The 17,774-nt window shown below is 41.8% G+C and overlaps 1 protein-coding gene and 1 pseudogene across 3 annotated transcripts in view; both read left to right on the forward strand.

Annotated features, from left to right (window-relative positions):
* SCG5 (secretogranin V) overlaps positions 1-16,423 on the forward strand; it is a 56,408-nt gene extending 39,985 nt beyond the window's left edge. The window contains exons 4-6 of one of the 2 annotated variants that reach the window (XM_010368591.2): positions 4,437-4,549; positions 11,008-11,061; positions 15,837-16,423. In XM_010368591.2, the coding sequence (XP_010366893.1) occupies positions 4,437-4,549; positions 11,008-11,061; positions 15,837-15,932 (263 nt within the window). In that variant the 3' untranslated portion in view covers positions 15,933-16,423. The remainder of the gene's footprint in view (positions 1-4,436; positions 4,550-11,007; positions 11,062-15,836) is intronic. The other variant, XM_010368592.1, reaches the window with a different exon arrangement.
* Positions 2,979-3,306, forward strand: LOC104666515 (annotated as a pseudogene). The gene has a single exon (XR_004057243.1). The product of XR_004057243.1 is annotated as a 60S ribosomal protein L38 pseudogene (transcript).
* Positions 16,424-17,774: the final 1,351 nt, after the last annotated feature.

A 17,774-nucleotide genomic window follows, 5' to 3' on the forward strand; every position in this document is an offset into this window, starting at 1 on the left:
TGACCTTAAGTTAATTAATCACTTTCTACCTCAATTTCCTTATTTGCAAAATGGAGGTCATTGTGGCAATTAAATAAAATTATCCATGTAAAGCATTTTAGCACACACCTAGCACAGAGTAAGGACTCTTTAAATGTCATCCTGATTATAATTAGCTTTGCTGCCCCTAGTAAATAATGCTCTTCTTACCTTGGGCTTGTGTTAGCTTCTAGCACCAGAGTATTCTTTTCCTGCAAGCCTAGTAATAATAATAGTTGGGATTTATCAGGTTGGTGCAAAAATAATTGCAGTTTCTGCCATTGCTTTCAGTGGGAAAAACTGCAATTACTTTTGCACCAATCTAATATTATTTCTACTTTATATTAGGAAAACAGAAGCTTAGAGAGTAACTTGCGTAAGGTTATCCAGGTAACAAGTAGCTGAACCAAGACTCAAACCCAAGTCTACCTGATTAAGGACTGTGTACCTCAACCACCAGGACATACTGCCTTGCTCTGAAAATTGTGATAACATTAACTACTCAACTCTTTTTCTTTTTCTTCTTCTTCTTTTTTTTTTTTGGAGATAGGGTCTTACTTTGTTGCCAAGGTGGGGGTGCAGTGGCACAATTATAGTAATTCTCTGCCTCAACCTCCCGAGTAGCTGGGACAACCTGTGTGCACCACCATGCCCAGCTAATTTTTAAATTTTTTGTAGAGGTGGGGTCTCATGTTGCCCAGGCTAAGCTCAAACTCCAGAGTTCAGACGATCCTCCCACCTTGGCCCTCCAAGGTCCTGGGATTATGGGTGTGAGCTACCACACCCAGACTTTGTTTTCTTATGATGCCCATAACTGGTCTGACCTCACCTTTTCTTAAACACAAGCAGGCTCTCTCTTAAAGAGACTGTTTTAAAAAAAAGATGCTCCTCCTTTCGTTTCAGGTGAGGCCTCTGTTTTCCGTGGGGCACAAAGCTTGCATCTTGAGGCAGAACAACCAAAGTAGTTGTATGTGACCAAGCCAATGTGTGGCTGCTGGGCCAGGAAGGCAGGAAAACCTGAATCACTGCCTGGCTCTAATCATTTCAGCCACCTTTTACTTGCTTGTAGGGTTTTGGATGGATAGGAAGAAAGACTAGATCAGAGTTTAGAAAGCGACAGTCTCCATTGTGAAATCCATTGGATGTGGTACAGTGCAGTGGTTCTTAAATCCCAGGACCACCACCAGCAGCAGCAGCACCTGGAAACTTGCTAAAAATGCAACTTCTCAGGCCCTACTCTGATTCAACCTATTGAATCAGAAAATTCTGGGGGTAGGACATAGGAATTTGTTGTATGTAACCAGTCCTCCTCATGGTTCTAGTGCACACTGAAGTTGGAGAATATTATAGGAGAATGGAAAGAGGTCCAGAGTTTGAACCAAGAGATCTGAGCTCTAGTGTTGACTGTAGTATATGCCACTTTCACTTTCTTGAGCCTTAATCTCTTCACCTATGGAGGGAAGACATAGACAGTGCCTTCAAAGAGCATACAATGTAGTTCTAGCTTGTCTGAAAACAAAAACAATAAAAACACAAAACCGTACAGACCTATGCTATCAAGCTCTAGTCTGTGCACTTAGGAGCTCTGGGAGGAGAGCAAGCTGGCCCAGTAGAATTGGACAAAATCCAAATCCAGACACTTTCTTGTCACAGGTTGTCTGCCATTTCCTTTGCTATCCTTCCATGAAACTAACGTATTCCGTCACTCTTTGTTCTGCACAATCTGCATTCCAAGATGAAATCGCTTGCTAAATTTAGCCATTATTTGTGAGGAATTGCTTGAATCATGACACAGCAGAGCACAGTCGAGCAATCCAAGAATAAAACCTTGACTTCTCCTTTCATGCCATGCTCTCCTCTGAATCGTGGCCCACTCACCCCGGATAGAGCAGCAGAGCTCAAAAGAGTCCATCTCAGCTTCAGAGATAGGAAGTGAATTTAAGGCACATTTTCAGGCCCGGAGACACCTTCGGTTCCCAGAGCAGGCTTTATCTGCATCTCAGTCGGGGCTCACTCAGAGGTACACCAGAAACAATTATAGCAAAGACTTGGAATCAACCCAAATGTCCATCTGTGACAGACTGGATTAAGAAAATGTGGCACATATACACCATGGAATACTATGCAGCCATAAAAAAGGATGAGTTTCGTCCTTTGTAGGGACATGGATGCAGCTGGAAACCATCATTCTTAGCAAACTATCACAAGAACAGAAAACCAAACACCGCATGTTCTCACTCATAGGTGGGAACTGAACAATGAGATCACTTGGACTCGGGAAGGGGAACATCACACACTGGGTCCTATCATGGGGAGGGGGGAGGGGGGAGGGATTGCATTGGGAGTTATACATGATATAAATGATGAATTGATGGGTGCTGACGAGTTGATGGGTGCAGCACACCAACATGGCACAAGTATACATATGTAACAAACCTGCACGTTGTGCACATGTACCCTAGAACTTAAACTATAATAAAAAAAAAAAAAGAAAGGTTATGAAGGTGCCGTATGCAGATTGCCTGAACTGTCTTGAATTGGTGTATTTTCCTACATGTTAATTGTTATATATTGTATAAGTTAGGTAAATAGCTCACGGAAAAGTGGAGAGCCGCGATAGGGGTTTGTTCAGAATGCTGATGGCTTCCACACTAGCTGCATGCTGCTAAGAGCTGAGAGACTGTGTGCTGAAAGCTGTTAAGAGCAGTGTCAAGAGCTAGACATCCTGGCTAATTGTAAATAGCCCCCCTTTCAGCACTGCCTTTGATGTCTCATTATGTCTTTAAAATGAGACCCTCCTTCCTCCTCCTAACCCTGCACAAAATTCACAATCCCTCCTCTGTCCCCCTTTTTATTGCTGTTGTCTAAAATATATTAGACATGGGAAAAATGACTCATTTTTAGAGCATCACGCCTAATAATGATCGAATTTACATAAAAGCAGCATCTGGAGGGTAATCTGGGGCAATCTACGGCCAGGTGAAATCTGGGGACCTCAGGTCCCGGTCCGCGCCAGCTCCCAGCGCGCCTCATCGCCATGCCTCGGAAAATTGAGGAAATCAAGGACTTTCTGCTCACAGCCTGGCGAAAGGATGCCAAATCTGTCAAGATCAAGAAAAATAAGGACAAGGTGAAGTTTAAAGTTCAATGCAGCAGATACCTTTACACCCTGGTCATCACTGACAAAGAGAAGGCAGAGAAACTGAGGCAGTCCCTGCCCCCCGGTTTGGCAGTGAAGGAACTGAAATGAGCCAGACACACTGATTTGAACTGTATTAAAATACTAAACCCCCCACCCCAAAAAAACAGCAGCATCTGAGAGACATAGCCTTCTTTCTTTGGTTTGAATGGAAAACTTGCTTGATTTCAAAGGGCAGTCGTAGTATAAACTGTCAGTTAAAGGGAGATGATGGGAAGGGAACTAAAGCATATTGCAAACCTGTTATGTGCCGGGTGCTCTAAATATAATCATCTCTATTCCTCACAGCAATCCTGTAAGTAAGTATTTGATTATTTGCATCTCACAAATACATGAATGAACTTGGAGAGACCAAGTTAACTTTCCAAAGGAACTAAGCCTATCTATATCTTAGGAGCTGGGATTTGATCCGTGAGCTCTGTTCTTGTCTGACTGCAAAGCTTAAGTTATCACAATAAAACACAACAGCAAGTGATGAAGTGCTGTGTGGAGGTTGTTGTTGCTGTGTAATGTACTTTCTCCAGGAAGCCAAAGTGGTTTCTAAACCACTTGCTCAAGACAAAACAGAGTGGGTCATGTGCAATAGAAGTATGTTACTTAAGGGAACACTTGCTGTTGTAACAGATACAAAAATTTTATGACTCAATGCAATAGAAGTTTATTTTTCACCCGTGTGAAGTCCTGCCAGAGGTGGGTGAGGCTGTGGTGCGGTGGATGGTTCAGCAGCCCAGACTGCCATGTTTACACTTGACACCCACAGTTGCCCTGGCAACATGTAACAGGCTGACCAGGAGATGGGGATGGGAGATGAGGAGAAGTGGAGCATGGTATGAGAGGTTTTTATGCTTTTCGGTGATGTATTTCACTTCCAGACCTGGGAATGGAATACATCACTTGTGCCCACATTCTACTGGCCTCAACTCAAGCAAATGACTCCACGTGATTGCAAAGCAAGGCTGGGAAATTAGTCTAGCTGGGTGCCGAGGAGGAAAGGGAAGTGGGTTTGGTGAACAGCCAGTGGGTCTCTGCACAGGAGTGGGAGTTTGAGATGAGCAGTCCTATCTAACTGGATCCTAGAGGGAAGGTGGCTTCTAGTGTTCTAAGTTACTACTGTTGTGAACAGATTCTGACCTGTGGATGCTAGTTGTTTTGGTAAATTAACTCTTAGAGTAATGATAAATGTCTTGGCTGTTCCTCAAAAACCTTTGGCTGTTTGCAGTAGATGATGGATGTCTAGAAAACACCCCGGACACCGCAGAGTTCAGTCGAGAGTTCCAGTTGCATCAGCATCTGTTTGATCCGGAACATGACTATCCAGGCTTGGGCAAGTGGGTAAGTCCTATCTCAATTGTTAGTAGATTTTGCACTTCAGTACTCTGAAGGTGCTGATGGCAGGGATAAGCAATATGGGCAGGAGAGAAGAAAAAGTATTTAGAAGCAAATTTTTCAGAAATCTCTGGTTGACAGACCTTCAAGTCATTACTATTCAAAACCACACTTATGTGTCCAGGCAGCAGTATACCAAATCCATCTAAAGAGACACAACCTAACGTTGACTGTAGTCTCCAGAGGCTTCTACTCTGGTCTACTTCATAGCCTGTGTCATATACATCCTAAATATCACCAGTGTTTCATGCATCTCTATAGGGTTTTAGCAAAGGATATGATTTTTTTTTAAAGTGACACAGAAAATTTGCAAATTTGATCTCTACACTAAGGGAGATGATCTCTGTGGAATCAAGGGAATTGGGATGCCAGAGCTTAGAAACAGACACATATAATTCTGCTTTATAGAAAGAGAAAAAAATAAATTCCAAGATGTGTAGCAGTGAGATTGCTGTTGGTCCTAGGTAAGTGCGTATAGCTGTCAGTTAAGGGAGTTGTTTATAAGCACTTGGAAAGAGAAATCATGACCATTTGGCATTGGTGTGCTAAAAGCAAATCTTGCCAATCCAATTATATTCTTCCATTTGCCAGCATTATTCATTTATTTGCCAGCTTGATGAGGGAAATGAAGTGGGCATGGTACATTTGGACTTTTGCAAAGCATTTGACAAGATTGTTTTATGTTCCCCTATTGAAAGAGGTGGAGAGATATAGCCTAGGCAACAGAATATCACCAAAATGGGGCTTGTTAAAGAGTCCGTGTACATAGGAAGGGAGATTTCACATGGTATTCTGTGTGTCTTAGCACTACCCAACTTCACATTTTTATCAATGTTTGTAATAAAAATATAGAACATGTACTTGTCAGATTCCCAGAGGATGACATGAAGTTGGAAGAGATACCATCAGATGACAGAGTTGGGATTCAAGAAGATCCCAGCAGACTAGAACAATGAGCCAAACAAGATCAGAACTGAGAGGGGATATGTCTGTGTTTCTGTGGTTGGGCTTATGTAAGCAGACGCTGAAGCCATGGGAGAAAAGTGGGGAAATACCTAGGAGTGTTCATTCACATGTAACAGTAGGTGGCCAATACGTCTGTGGAATGAATGAGTGAGTGAATGAACAAGTATCCCAACTCCCTCAGCCCTTCTAAAGTCCTCATCTCTTCTCAGCTCATTATTGGCAGATGGCCTTGCTTACTACTTCACTGGGAATACTGAAATTTCAAAACTAAATTCCCTCCCTTCCTTCTACATTGTTTTAGAGAAATCTTCATTAATGACCACATTTATTTTTTTTAGCATCTTGCTTTAACATGCATTGTCAGTTCCCTCTGTCTTCAACATGCAACATTTCCTGTCTTAAAACAACAAAACAACAACATTCCTGAGTTAATTTTGCTTCTTCCAATTTGCATTATTCCATCTCCTTCTTTTTCATAAACAGTTCTGTTTGGAAGAACTGGTTTGCAGAGCCACTTTCCAGCCTACTAGTAGAGCTTAAACATGTTGAATGAAATAGAAAAACAACTTTAGGTTCTTGAATAGGAGACTGAAATAATAAAAGCCTTCTATAAAAAAAGTTATTTTGGTGGCATATTAAAGGATGAAGTAAAAGGAGAAGGGACTGATCCTAGACAGAAAGAAAATATGGGAGTCATTTCAGTTATGATGACTGTGAACACAGTGAAGAAGGGTGAGAATCCAAGACATTTTAAAGGGGGAAAAACTATCTAGAATTGGTATATGGAATAAATATAGCATGAAGAGGAAAGAAGAGATATGTCAGGTTTGTGTGAAATGGACAATATGAACTTTTTCTTTGAGTGCATTTTAGAAAGAAAGAAGAGAGGAATAGAGGGAGGAAGGACGTAAAAAAGAGAAGAGAGAGTGAGGGAAACAGTAGATTACTGAGGATTACTGGGAAGGGATCCACAAGAGGTGATCAAAGCATTACCAAACAGAAGAAAAAGCCAGCTTCAATAAGGCACAAAGAGAACATATTGAGCCCGCTGTTTTCCAGGCACTGTGCTAGATGCTCAGTATACAGGAGCCATCAGGAGATGGTACTGGTCTTCAGAGAGCTTAGTCCTGTGGTTGAGATGAATTGCATGAAATGAAATGAACCCAACTTAGCACCACTCAGCTTCATGTTTTGTCTGTATTCTGAGGGCCAGGGGCAATTATTAGGGAAGATGGAAGACAAGGGTAGAGGAAGATCCAGAACTGAGGACTGGTGTGACTGATTGGGATAGTAGCCATGAAGAAAGTCAAAGGTACTAAGGAGGGCAGCACGGAAGTTTCAGGTGGGAAGGTCTTCAGCTTCACTGGTAGGCTAGAAATGAGACAAAGAAAGGAGGGAGACTGAGTCAAGGTGTGAGTGCAAGCAAGGAGCCCAGTTGGTGGCATGATGAGGTGGGAGGGATGAAAACATCTCTTTTCAGCTTTCCTCATCTCTTCTTGAAAATCTTCACCGATTTCTCTCACCAAATTCCACTCACTTCCGTTGCCTCAGCATGAGGCCAACCACTGTTCTTCATTCTCTGTGCTTCCTTCTCGAAACACTGACTCGAGTTTCAGGCTTTCCTATTCTTTGTCCACATTAGAGCTAAAGACTAGAATCTAGGACCAAATGTAAAAGGAAAAGATTAGAGATCAATGACCAGGAACAATATTTAGATACCTTTTATCATCTGCAATTATGTGTTTACTTAAACTTAGGTTTCCTTGTTGATTTTCTCATTACCACCTACCAGTAAAACAGTATTTTCTTGGTTTTCACACGGAAGTGTGAATTGAGTATGTCTTGACTTTCTAAACTGGGAACCACAAACCTTCCTCAGTGCTTATATGGAATGACAGTCTCAAGCTTGTCTTCAGCCCAACCATCCTTTAAGTTAACAGAGTCACCATCTTTCATGATAGAACAGCACAAAGACCCTGCTTCCTTATCTGCTAATAATGCTTCCTTATTTTTGACACTAGCTGGAGCTGAGCTGCATCTTTAACGATGATTCACATATTACACATTTCAGTGTCTACCTTGTTCCCTGCATTTCTCTCTCTTTGTTAGTGCATCAAGACACATTTATTAACAGCACGTCATATGCCTTGCTGGCCCTGTATTAGGTAATGGGAATGCAAAGATGACTAATAATAGTAATTTTATTACATAACACATAATACTATAATACATAGTAAATAGTAATGTTTATTGAGCACATACTGTATGCCAGACACCTTTCTAAGTAATCAGTCATCTTATTCCATCTGGCCATCCTTGTCATTCTCACTTTCCAGATGAGAAAATGCAGGCTTGGAGACTGAGGAGACTGCTCAGCATGCAGAGCTGGGATTTGAACCCCATCATCTGACTCCAAAGTACTTTACAAGCTGGATACGTTCCCTACCTTTTCATGGCTCATTGCTCCTAATGTGTCCTGTGTGGTAGTCCTATGGAGTCCTATCAAGGGCTGGCTGCCTTCCAGACAATGGGTGTGACTACACCAGTGGTGACCACACCAAAGGCTGGCTACTGTGCATGCCGGCTACCCACTCTCCCTTTACACATTAACTGCTGAGTGTTATTTACTTATGAAAAAGTTGTCTCAAAAAGCAAATCTTTCTCCTTTCCAAATGTTTTCACACCTTTTCATCAGCAGCTGATCACAGCCAGTGCCTGAGCCACAGAGATATGAGGGACCAGGCCCCTCCCTGACTTGCTTTGTCGTTCCTGACCTTAACATGTTTGATGAGTTGAATGCTCTTCAGTGTGGATTTGACTCAGGTTTTTCCACGTGATTAGACCTGCTTCGTATTTTATGTGCTACTTAGTACTTTACATCAGGAAGCACATGATGTCAGTCTGTCTCTTGGCTGGCAGTGTTAACTTTGTTCAATTTGTTAAAGTCCTGCCCTCCAAGTTTCTCTGGTGTAAAATTCCCTTAGAAATTAATAGTTAATCTGTGAGAAGACGTTTTGGGGCTGTGTAAATATTCTGCTCCCCATTCGACTTTTAACCAACAAACATAACATCCATTGATGATGCTTACCAGATTCAATGATAACGATGATAGCTGCAAAATGATGATTTTCTTACTCCACTATTCTTTCTGCATTTACTAGTTGACATTCTATTCTAAGCAAGAGTTTCCCCTGCTTCTCTATTTATTTATGTATAAATGTTTATTTATATAAGTATGGATTCATGGATTCCATAATGCGTATTATGTATTTTGGTGTTCTAACTGTCTGAAATTTGGCCAGTGGGAGTCTCCTCAGGCTGGCTTTTCTTTCCTTTTGACAAGACCCCATCATTTTTTTGAGCACTTCTTTACTTTCTGACCTAATTAGATATTCCATCTTCACCCATCCTTGTACTTTCCTTTCTAGCCCTGGAATTAGACGTTTCTCCAGGAAGCCCCCTGGTTCTATTTAAGAGAGTAATTTGAAACCAGGATCTGGACAGTTGTCCAAAATCTTGATGGCACCATGGAAAGCCCTTTTAATGAACTTGAACCTGCTACTCACATGGAAAACAGGCTCACCTCTCCCCAAGGAATCAACAAGGAATGGGTGTGAGGAGAGATAGCTGATTTCTTTTCTTTCCATTTGTATGCTTCTCTTACCCATACCATACCTGCAATGCCTTCAAGTCCATACAATAACAAAGCTAATTAAGAATGTCCCAGACACTTTCATGCAGGGGTAGGGAAGCATTATCCTGCTAATCCTAACCCTAGCTATTAAGGAGACACGGGGACCATCTTTGAGAGGAAGATTAGCCAGGCCTTTTGCATTTCTTTTTGAATGAAGACTCTTATGGGTATGACCTGCCCCAGGATCTCCTAAATAATTAAATGATGCTGCCTTTACCTGGCTGATGGCACAGTGGAGCGAGCTCTGCCAGGGCTGGCTGACAGTCCCACCCCATGGTAGTAGCTCTCAGGTTCTTCCACACTCCATCCAGCTCAGGCAGCTGAAAACAATGGTGCACATGAACAAGCCATTGTCCTCACCCTTTCCTGCCCTTCCCAGCTCTAACACCAGCTCTTCCGGACATTCTGTGCCTCAGGAGTTTTTACATTCACAGAAGGGCAACCACAGACTGTAGAGAATGAGCCTCACAACAATATCCTCATTGCTCAAGAAAATGATCTGCAAGTCTGCCTTTTCTCCCTTCTGAGATTAAATTGATTCATTCCCCAAGTAAGCAGGAGATAGAGGCCACAGCCAGCACTGGCGTTTTTGGCAGTAGAAGCTCCTGCACTCTGGCACCGCCTCCCTGCATAGTTGAGGTTGGGCAAGAGATATGCATTGTAAATTGCAGGTGGGGTAGATTTTAATGAACATGAAAAATGATGAAGCTCATTCTTGGCAGTGGTCATTTTCAATTCCAAATCTACCACTCAAAATAAATCTTTATAAGTGGACAGCTCAGAGGATACATATTGTATAAACTTGTTCCTTACCAGAACTCTGTCGTTGTCTTTTTTTTTTTTTTTTTCTTAATGTCAGGGTATTTTATTTAGAACAAAATGAATCACCTCTTTTATACATTATTATTTTCCTCCAGATAAAAAAATCAAATAAATAAAACAACACAAGTAAAGCCCCCCACCCCAAATCCCCTTCTCCCTTTCTGCCTTCAGGTTAAGTGTTCTGTCTTTTATAATCTCAATAGAAGGGAAATCTGTTGAGCATGTGTCTGATATTCTAGAGCTCATTTAAGCCCACTATGTGTTTGAAATACAGCAATATGTGGAAACACTTATACAAACTGTGGTAACGGAGCCCTGCCCCCCAACCCAAATAACTTTCCTTTCTGCCAAGAAGTTTTTTGGCAGTTTTTAAAAGGTTCACTCTATTAAAAATGTTACAGACCAAATGGTTTTCCAATTGTCTTGACTGGGGGCACTGACTTACGCCACAGACGAAATGGTTGCAGAAGTCAGAATGTCTCATTTATTTACACGAGGGATTGTTGGTAATAGTCAGACACGACTCTGGAGAGCAGTTCATGTGTACAGTTTATAAAAAGGGAGTTAGATAGAAAAATACATGAGATAAAATTATTTGTTTTAAACAAAGGCTGTTCAAAGTGAGGAGATGGGTTTCCAGCACCCCTCATGTTTTAAAATGTCGTATTTCCCTGTTTATGTGATTGTTGATGACACTGCTGTGCCTCAGGGCATTGCAGAGGACTTTATTAAAAGCTGAACCACCACCAGCTTTTCTCTTGTGGTCTATCTTTCTGACACGACATTCCTTTCATCTAGTTTTGTTTCCAAAATATGTGTATGCAAATATCTAGGGGACACACCAAGTATTGCTTTTAAAATAGACATTCACCAAATTTGATCCATACTTCTGCATTTTTGTTTTCTTTTCTCCCCATTCTAGAACAAGAAACTCCTTTATGAGAAGATGAAGGGAGGAGAGAGACGAAAGCGGAGGGTAATACGCGGCTGGCTGGGTTGTTGCTGGGATGCTTGGAGCTTTCTGAGTGGGGCAGTGAACAGGCTGAAACCCTCGCTTGCTGGGAAGTCACAGAATCCTCCCTTGTGTAGTCCTGAGAAACACTGGTCCGTGTGACGAGGGCCACACCCAGAAAGTCTGTCCTTGGTTTCTGCAATGGCTTCCTCAAGCTTTAACAGATGATTTTTAGTGGAACGCCTAGTTTGTGGTGATTCTATTAACTCTATTCTGTTCAGGAAATAGATTGTGTATTGCTTCCCCCATCAGTGTGGGACATATCTGGGGGGACATGAGGGTCTGTCTGCCCTCCCAGGGTCTGTAGGCCAGTGGGGAAAACTGATCACACATCTGCATCAATTCTATAAAAACACAGGACAGGCAGGGCACGGTGGCTCACACCTGTAATCCCAGCACTTTGGGAGGCTGAGGCAAACAGATCACGAGGTCGGGAGATTGAGACCATCCTGGCTAACACGGTGAAACCCCGTCTCTACTAAAAATACAAAAACTTAGCCGGGACTGGTGGCGGGCACCTGTAGTCCCAGCTACTCGGGAGGCTGAGGCAGGAGAATGGTGTGAACCCGGGAGGCGGAGCTTACAGTGAGCCGAGATCGTGCCACTGCACTCCAGCCTGGGTGACAGAGTGAGACTCCGACTCAAAAAAAAAAAAAAAAAAAAAAAAAAAACGCAGGACAGAAACAGGGAAGTGCTAAACTCATGCTCCAGGAAATAATTTTGAAGGAATTTGGGAGCAACCGATGAGATGAACAAACCTAATTTCTCCTATATATCTTTTTTTCTTGGCCTAGCCAGACTGATGTAAAAATCTACGAGATCTATAATATTTGTTTGCTGTCTGTTGAATTTACTGCAGGCTTAGTTTTTAACCATCCCAGGGCTGCCCAAGGTAGGAACTTGGTCTAGGTACTCCGCATTTAGCTACTTCATATACAGTGTTGCCTCACATAAAACTCAGTGTCACATTTGCTTTGGCTTTCCAGAGTATTTTATAGCATCAGGACTTCATTACTGATCAAGTTCCATTCTGCTAATCCACTGGTACCTTACTAGTCAGAAGGGCCTGGCCACCTGCCTCTTTTTTGATCAGATGAAGGTGGGAGAAAAACAGCGCCACTGTTACATGGTAAAATGCTATGAGATAGCGACCATTTTAGTTAAAACATACAAACCTAAGCATGTGCTCAAAACCACTGACTATTCAGAAGAGCAAGTGCCTGGATCCTCTCAAAATTTGGGAATCTGGGCAATGGTAATTGTGGCCATTCTGAAGGATTTTGCCAAATATAGTCAGAGAGAGTTTTAAGAGGTGTGGATTTTCTGGCCTCAGCATCAGTCCTCAGGCCCCCACAACAGAAGGTTCCAAGCCCCTGTGCTGCCTGACAAAACACAGAAGACATACAGCAATTTTCTGTGCAAGAAGTAGAAAATGTTTACCTCTGGAAACAAATCTTTTTTGAGGAGAGTTAACAGAGTTATTAAGAGTTTTTCTTGGTGATTACAGCTTCCAATAGCAGATGGTGACAGAAAGGGTCCAAAGGGTATAATGTGGTCTTGAGGGAGCATCAGGAAATTCCATTCTAGGAGCTCAAAATACACATAATTTACCGGTAACATGGCTTGAATATCTCCCTACAACACAAGAACATTTCCCAATAAGAGTAATGACTGACTTACAATGAATAAGTTAGCTTGAAGCTTTAATTGTCTCTACTTCCTGGCCCACCATTCCTTCTGCCCTGACTCAGTGAATGACCATGGGGCATGACTTAGGTCATTTTTCCATGAGACTAGTGATTACCAAAACTCAGCATGCTGGCTAAGACGCATGTTATAAAGGATTTTACTTTAGCCTCAATTTCCTCCACATAGGAAAAGCTTAGAATTTAGGAAAAGAAGGGTCACTTTGACCCAGAGATACCAAATTCTTGGGCATCTACGAAGACCCATTCTCATGCCATAAACCATGGGCCTCTCTGGATTGATAAGGAAGCAAGTTGGTCTTGCCCATCATCAGGTCTCAGATACTGTTCCCATCTTGATTGAAGACCTTAACACTGCCCCCACACCACCCCCAGTGCATGAATCAATATAAAGAAACTATAAGCTTTCTTTTTTGAACAATGAAGTCTTCCTCCAATGAAACTCAGCATCTGCTGTGAGTTTCCAGAGGACATCGTAAGCAAAGATCCAATCCCAGTGGTTCTTCCAGTTTTGAAATGGGCATCATGTTCTCTGTGAGCCCTACCTAGTCTCTTGCCCAAGTGAGAGAAGATAAATACAGAAGTGCCCTGAGTTTTCAGAGCACAATCAAAGCTAAGCCTCAGCTGGGCGCAGTGGCTCATGCCTGTAATCCCACCACTTTGGGAGGCAGAAGCAGGTGGATCACCTGAGGTCAGTAGTTCAAGACCAGCCTGGTCAACATGAAACCCCGTCTCTACTAAAAATACAAAAATTAGCCAGGCATGGTGGCACGCTCCTGTAATCTCAGGTACTCGGGAGACTGAGGCAGGAGAATCATTTGAACCTGGGAGGTGGAGGTTGCAGTGAGCCGAGATCATGCCACTGCACTCCAGCTTGGGTGATGGAGTGAGATTCTCAAAACAAAAAAACAAAACAAAACAAAGCTCATTATTATTATTCCTAAGTGCTGGATTCAATACTCAGTTAAATATTTATCAAAACAGTTCACGTGATTCCTCTTTTTACTTCCTCATTAATTTTTCCCCTCCCCTCCAACCTTTGCATGTTGTGGGTCTGGGCAGGATTTCTCCCATGAGAGAGAGAGATTCTCCTCAAAGTTGCAACCAAGCACCATATGGCTTTGTGCAACTTTATGTACTCACCCAAATCCAACTGAATTCCTCATTGCTTCACAAATAAAAGGTCAATCTACTTTTAAATGACTATGAACTTTTAAACTCTTAAGCTGTTTCTTGTTAATATGTGAGCTCTACCATTTATCTTACTTAAACAGCTTATGAACTTTTTAATCTCATATTTGATAAACTTGAACCTCTCATGTCCTCCTTTAACATATTAGAATTTTTGGAATAAGTATTACTAAACAAAATGTTCATGATACTGAATATACTTTTTCAGTCCACACTTGCTCCACTTACCCAAAGATTCTGATATGATCCTCTGGGGTAGGCCAAACCACGGTAATTGATAAAAGGAATTTTTATTATTTTAAATATTTCTAAGATGAATTCTCAGCAAGGTGTTGTCTTGTGACGTGTCACTTTTAAAATGTCTGAGGACATTGCTCACTTTGTAATTCTCACCTACTTTGTGATGCATCTTTGCAGAGTGAGTCAGACCTTTCACGATTCATGCGTTTAGCAGCCAGAATGTGAAAGAACATTTGTAAATGCTAAACTCAGGTTTCATTCCTTTTCTTTTGAAGAATGTCTGTTCACCTTTCAAGAGTCATGGCGGGCCATGTCATGGACCAGAGAGCTCCCCTGTGAACAGCCTCCATTCATTTGTACGCGGGGACTGAGCATGCAACAGGTTGCTGCTCAATTGATGATCGTTTGTAACTACAGTTTCTTTTTTTTTGAGGTGGAGTCTCGCTCTGTCGCCCAGGCTGGAGTGCGGTGGCCGGATCTCAGCTCACTGCAAGCTCCGCCTCCCGGGTTCACGCCATTCTCCTGCCTCAGCCTCCCGAGTAGCTGGGACTACAGGCGCCCGCCACCACGCCTGGCTAATTTTTATATATTTTTAGTAGAGACGGGGTTTCACCATGTTAGCCAGGATGGTCTTGATCTCCTGACCTTGTGATCCGCCCGCCTCGGCCTCCCAAAGTGCTGGGATTACAGGCATGAGTCACTGCGCCCGGCTACAGCTTCTTTCTTATATTTTTGTTCCATTATCGGAAGGCAACTTCAATAAACAAACATCTTCCAAATATTTTGAATTTTTTTTCTGCTTGTTAAATGCTATTTTGTAAAGTTTCAATTACTAGTTCAAATCCAAACCTCAAAAAATAGGTATGTATTAGAAAAGGAATGGAAAAATATTTACTCATTAAGAATATCAACACATGAAAGTGATTTCAGAGTAGGGAGTCTTCAGTCAAAAACAAAGGAGCCTTCCAGCCCTTTCAGGAAGCTTCCTTTTTTGCTTCAGTGTTTGAATTTGACTGAGGGAAGGTGGAAGTGATCGCTTGAGCCGCTGATGAATTCTCCTTAGTAAAATACTAGCAAGGAAGAATCAGTCCCAGCAGCAGGATGATCTGGGACCAGTCTTCAGATGCTAATTCCCACTTGGCCCTACTCTTCTCCTTTAGAACATTTTTCATGCAAAATAAAATTTAATGCATTTCAGATTTCCCCTCCTACCTAAATAGGGCCATAGAATAATAATTATCTTTCTTATGCGTCTTGGTCCCTAACTTAGTAGCAAGGACTTATGAGCTGGTTTACCCCAAATCTTTGTGCCAAAAATACTAATTTTTAAAAAGAGCACATTGCATCTGATAAAGGGCTATATAGTTGTGTGAAAAACACAGTTAGAGCTATCTATCAGTCAGAAAATGTTTCATAGGCCACTGAGGTATTAATTCGTCCACTGGAGTAGTTGTTTGGTGGTTGGTAGGTGCCACTGATACATTGTTGTTAACCCAATAGGCCAGAAACAATTCTTGGTCATTTCTTTTCTGAGCTGTCTGTATCTGATGTTCACATATAACACCAAACCACATGGTTTTTGTTTGTTTGTTCATTTTTCAGAGTGTCAATCCATATCTACAAGGACAGAGACTGGATAATGTTGTTGCAAAGAAGTCTGTCCCCCATTTTTCAGATGAGGATAAGGACCCAGAGTAAAGAGAAGATGCTGGATGAAAACCCACATTACCTGTTAGGCCTCAGCATGGCTTATGTGCACGTGTTAACGGAGCCCCTGTGAATGACAGCATGTTTCTTACATAGATAATTATGGATACAAAGCAGCTGTATGTTGATAGTGTATTGTCTTCACACCGATGACTCTGCTTTCTGCTAAATTAGAATAAGAGCTTTTTTGTGTTTTGGGTTTTTAAAATGTGAATCTGCAATGATCATAAAAAAATTAAAATGTGAATGTCAACAATAAAAAGCAAGATTATGAAAGGCTCAGATTTCTTGCAGTTAAAAATGGTGTCTGAGGTCGTACTATGTTGGCCAAGTCTGTAAAAAGCTGGCATTCGATTTTGATTATGAAGTTCATCCAGCCCTTGGGCATTGTTCTACACCAATAAAGAAGGCTGTACTCAAGAGGAGGAGCTGACACATTTCACTTGGCTGCTTCTTAATAAACATGTATGCAAGCATTGGCATATGAAGTTTTCTTTTTAAAGCATGATAAAGAACAATTTCTTTGCGTAATAGAACAGCCTGATCTACATACATGATAGCATATGACCCTAACAATAATACTGTGAACTTAATGGGTCTGGTGTTATCCCCATTTTACAGATGGCAGAACTGAGATGCATTCAACACACTGAGATGCATTCAACACACCATTGGGAATCGTCAGCAAAATCTAGCATGAAGAGACTCTACAGGATAAGTAGCCTAGCTTTTTCCAACAAATAAATGGGAGGAGGGAAAAGTGGGGTACTGTCTTAGATTTTAAAAGGCTTAAGAGACATGAGCCAAATACAATGTGTGTGGGTCTTATTTGCATCCTGACTCAAATCAAATCAAGAAAAGTATTGATCAGACAATCAAGGAAGTTTGAGTAGTGACTGAATATTTTGGTATGATTTAAGTGTTACATAGTATTTATATTATGGCTATTTTTTTAAAAGAGCCCTTATCTCTTAGGGATAAATACTGAATTATTATTATTGTTGTTGTTATTATTATTATTATTATTTTATTTTTATTTTTTGAGATGGAGTCTCGCTCTGTTGCCCAGGCTGGAGTGCAGTGGCACGATCTCAGCTCACTGCAAGCTCCGCCTCCCAGGTTCACACCATTCTCCCGCCTCAACCTCTGGAGTTGCTGGGATTACAGGCGCCCGCCACCACGCCTGGCTAATTTTTTATGCATTTTTAGTAAAGACAGGGTTTCACCGTTTTAGCCAGGATGGTCTCGATCTCCTGACCTTGTGAATCGCCCACCCCTCAGCCTCCCAAAGTTTTGGGATTACAGGCGTGAGCCACTGCGCCCGACAATATTGAATTATTTACAGATGAAATGATATGATGTCTTGGATTTGCTTTAAAATAATCCAGTGGTAGTGATGAGGTAGAGGGCCAGGAGGGAATGCGGATATAGATAATCAAGACTGGGCCATACACTGATAACTGTTGAAGTTAGGTCAAGGATACTTGGGAGTTAATTGTACTTCTTATTTCTTTTTTCTTTTCTTTTTTCTTTTTCTTTTCTTTTCTTTTTTTTTTTTTTTTTGAGACAGAATCTCACTGTGTCACCCAGGCTGGAGTGCAGTGGCGTGATCTCAGCTTACTGCAACCTCCACCTCCCGGGTTCAAGTGATTCTCCTGCCTCAGCCTCCGGAGTAGCTGGGATTACAGGTACCCACCATCACCATTAGCCCTGCTAATTTTTGTATTTTTAGTAGCGACTTGGTGTCATCATCTTGGCCAGGATGCTCTCAAATGATCCTGATCTCAAGTGATCCGCCCACCTCGGCCTCCCAAAGTGCTGGGATTATAGGCA

Source organism: Rhinopithecus roxellana, chromosome 5 (assembly GCF_007565055.1).
Source record: "Rhinopithecus roxellana isolate Shanxi Qingling chromosome 5, ASM756505v1, whole genome shotgun sequence".
NCBI lineage: Eukaryota > Metazoa > Chordata > Mammalia > Primates > Cercopithecidae > Rhinopithecus > Rhinopithecus roxellana.